Source organism: Glycine soja, chromosome 4, assembly GCF_004193775.1.
Source record: "Glycine soja cultivar W05 chromosome 4, ASM419377v2, whole genome shotgun sequence".
Taxonomy (NCBI): domain Eukaryota; kingdom Viridiplantae; phylum Streptophyta; class Magnoliopsida; order Fabales; family Fabaceae; genus Glycine; species Glycine soja.
Window position 1 is genome coordinate 4257843 of NC_041005.1, and position 3501 is coordinate 4261343.

At 34.4% G+C, this 3501-nt stretch overlaps 1 protein-coding gene across 2 annotated transcripts; it reads left to right on the forward strand.

Moving 5' to 3' along the window:
* The first annotated feature begins 250 nt into the window (after positions 1 to 250).
* On the forward strand, positions 251 to 2970 carry LOC114408832 (cytokinin riboside 5'-monophosphate phosphoribohydrolase LOG8-like). Of its 2 annotated transcripts, none has more exons than XM_028372009.1 (7): positions 251 to 420; positions 997 to 1094; positions 1208 to 1238; positions 1519 to 1618; positions 1814 to 1884; positions 1964 to 2107; positions 2653 to 2906. In XM_028372009.1, the coding sequence occupies exons 2-7, from the start codon at positions 1045 to 1047 to the stop codon at positions 2770 to 2772; spliced, it is 516 nt and encodes a 171-aa protein (XP_028227810.1). In that variant the 5' UTR covers positions 251 to 420; positions 997 to 1044; the 3' UTR covers positions 2773 to 2906. The 2 variants fall into 2 exon arrangements, with proteins under 2 accessions (XP_028227810.1, XP_028227809.1); XM_028372008.1 differs by having other exon boundaries at positions 297 to 634; positions 2653 to 2970.
* Positions 2971 to 3501: the final 531 nt, after the last annotated feature.

A 3501-nucleotide genomic window follows, 5' to 3' on the forward strand; every position in this document is an offset into this window, starting at 1 on the left:
CTCACATAACACGTCTTCACAGAATTCTATTAAAATTAAAAATTTAATGGTCAATTGGTGTCGTGTATGATTGAAATTCATTAATTATCTCGATTAATGAATGACATAGATGATGATGGTCATAGAAAAGAATAGAAAACAACCCTAAAATTCACTATTCTTTGGCATGGTCAATTAATAGTACTGTGTACATTAAAGTTTACAAAGCCGACAAAAAGACGTAGGATTGGAAAAGAAATAAGAGCATGTTGTGGGGTGGGCGTGGTTTGCTCACAAAAAATGAGTCCCCGTCTCATCGATGATTTCTCTTACGTGCTCTATTTGTCTATTTAGGATCACCCCTTCAAAGAAAGTTTCTGGCTTTTCTTCGTAGCTCCTAAAAGTTATTAAAGTAAAAGCACAATATTATATATAATCTTGGTACGCGTTAAGCCTTGCCCTTTTTTTTTTCTTTCTTCTTTTGTTTCAATGAATGGTTTTCGTTTGAATTGAAAACCTGCAAAGAAAGCATCGATTTTGAATGGAGGAAGGGTACCCCAGAAGCAAGTTCAAGACCGTGTGTGTCTTCTGTGGCAGCAACAGTGGCAACCGACAAGTCTTCGGTGACGCTGCGATTCAATTGGGCAATGAACTGGTTCATCATTTTCTTTTGCATCATTCTACAATCCTATTCTGTTCTTCAATCTTTTTCACCATAAAAAGGATTTTTATATGGTCTCAGAGCACCTCCTCTGTGTTGCTTTCTTCACTTTTGATGTATTCTGTTCTGCATAACGTAAAGGAATACTTGTTTTCTATGATGATACTTGATGATGAATTTGTTTAGTTTGTTAAAGAACACTTTTCGTTTTTCGGGGTGCGTTTATTTTTTTGGTTGGTTTAACAATTTTGTATGAATGCATTTTGTGCCCTGCATACACAGAGTGAAGAATTCTTCATCATCATTATTTTGTTTTTTGTTTTTTTATATCTAGTATTATATGGTGTGAATTGCAGGTTAAGAGGAACATAGACTTGGTGTATGGTGGGGGCAGTGTTGGGCTGATGGGCTTAATATCTCAGAGAGTGTATGATGGAGGCTGCCATGTCCTAGGGTATGTGCAAACAGAAAAAAAGAAAATTACTTTTTAGTGTTAATGATAATTGATCACATTGTCTCACCGTTTGTTTGTTTCTTCTTTACATTTTACCCTCACTCTACGTACAGGATCATTCCAAAAGCTCTCATGCCTCTCGAGGTATTTGTGCCACCACCTTAGCAACTTCTTTAACAATTTTTAATCATTTTGTTTATTTTTCTTTCCACATGCAGTTAATTTAATCAATTGCTTTATTTATTCCTACGATTTAGTGCTATTATTATGTGACTACCACCAATGCCTTGGCATGTAACTTGTTACATGGCAGCAAGACTAATTTATGGTTGTTCTTTTTTATAATGACCCCTTTGCCATGGAAATAATTTATAGATGCTTTGATGGAGAAAATATGATCAGTGAATTGTTGTAATTTTGACAGATATCTGGTGAAACAGTAGGTGAAGTGAGGATTGTTTCAGATATGCACGAGCGTAAGGCTGCAATGGCACAAGAAGCTGATGCATTTGTTGCTCTCCCTGGTAGTAACCTCAACATCTCTCAAATAATTTTAAAAAATAATTGTTGATTACATGTCTTATACATGTGAATGCCACTAAAATTGTTCTTAATTGTACGGAAATTTGTTTGTATTCTTGGTGTTTTGGATTGTTGTTGTATTGATTATGTACTATATGGACTCTCACTGTCCTTATTATGCCCCCCCTTATAATTAGGAGGATATGGAACCATGGAAGAGCTGTTGGAGATGATAACTTGGGCCCAACTTGGAATCCATAAAAAACCGGTAACATAGTATTTTTACTCTGTAGTACAAAATCTTTAATATAACAATCAAGTGCTAACTCAAAATTCATACTGCACAGGTTGGTCTACTGAATGTTGACGGTTACTATAACTGTTTGCTTGCATTATTTGACAATGGTGTTAAAGAAGGTTTCATTAAGCCTTGTGCACGGAATATAGTTGTCTCTGCTACGTCAGCCAAAGAACTTATGATGAAAATGGAGGTCTAATTTCAACTAGCCATTTTCCTCTTATCCTTTTAAAAGGAACACAGTAGAAATGTGTGCATATAAAATTTTTGTTCAAATTAATGGTAAATTGGTTTACCAGGGTCATGAGGAAAAAATAATTGAACATCTACCATTATTATAAAATGCTAATAATATTGTAATGCATAGACATAAAACTCTTTGCATGACTTATTACTTGGGCTAGTGAGAATAGATTGGAGGTCATATTTTTTCTTAAATTCTCCCCCCCTTGGCACTTTTTGTGTGACAGTTGTCAAGTAGGACTTTGCTGCATTAAGCACTTTGTTGAGTAATTGTTGTCATCCAGGACTTTTCTGCTTATGTGGCAATCGTAAGCATGAAGACTTATATAGGATACATGACTTTTAAAAACTCTCAAAATGATCATACGCATAAATGATTTCAAAGGGACCGTGCTTTCTCTTCTCTCTCTTTTGCCTTATTTCCTTTGAGGGATAAAAGAAGTGTACAAATTACCGTGTTGAACTTGAATTCTAGCTGACTTTTCCTTTTTGCAGCACTACACTCCTTCGCACGAACATGTTGCCCCTCATCAGAGCTGGCAGATGAAACAATTAGGTAATATCCAGATGCAGAGTGAGACTGTTATTGATGGAAGGTTTTTCTCCGAAAATTGATTTATGATGTGATTCTTCATCATTTGAGATGTATACAAGAGCCTGGATAGATGGGACCATATGTTGTTTGTTACCGTGTACTATGTTGTTTTATGACTGGAGTGCTTATATATTGGCTTTGCTGCTTTTCATCATTTTCTTTTCTTTATTTTTCCTCCCCTTCATTTAATGGTCAATTGATTCCCTGTGAGATAGTCATATCTGGTTGTTACCACTCATTAAAGGCAAAAGTACTTGGAAATGGAAAGAGATGATAAGCATTTCGTGAGCAGAATTTCAGTTGTGCGTAATGGGTTGGCTCCACTTTGTAGTGCCTTAATTAGACAAGATAGGTTAATCAAGGACAACCTACAATTTTGGCCAACCTGAAGACTTTATGAAGCTTACCATGACTTCATAAGGTACAATAGTATGAAGTTGGAAGCTTGTTCTCTTTCATATTGAAAATTAACTTAATTTTGTTTTTATAGATAATTTATTATTAATTTTTACTAAAATAACTTATAATAACAATAATAAATTCTTATTCCATTAGGTAAAGATGATTATATGGATCACACAATATCACAATTGTATTTTCATAAAATTCTTTTTTACCACTTTCGTCAATGTTATTTTGAGTTTCTATCTTCTTATTTTTATCGAACTAAAACTTATATTGTCTACACTTTTCATTAGTGTCTCACTTGGATGTTTTTTTGCAAATGTCTAAACTACCCTCATAGATTT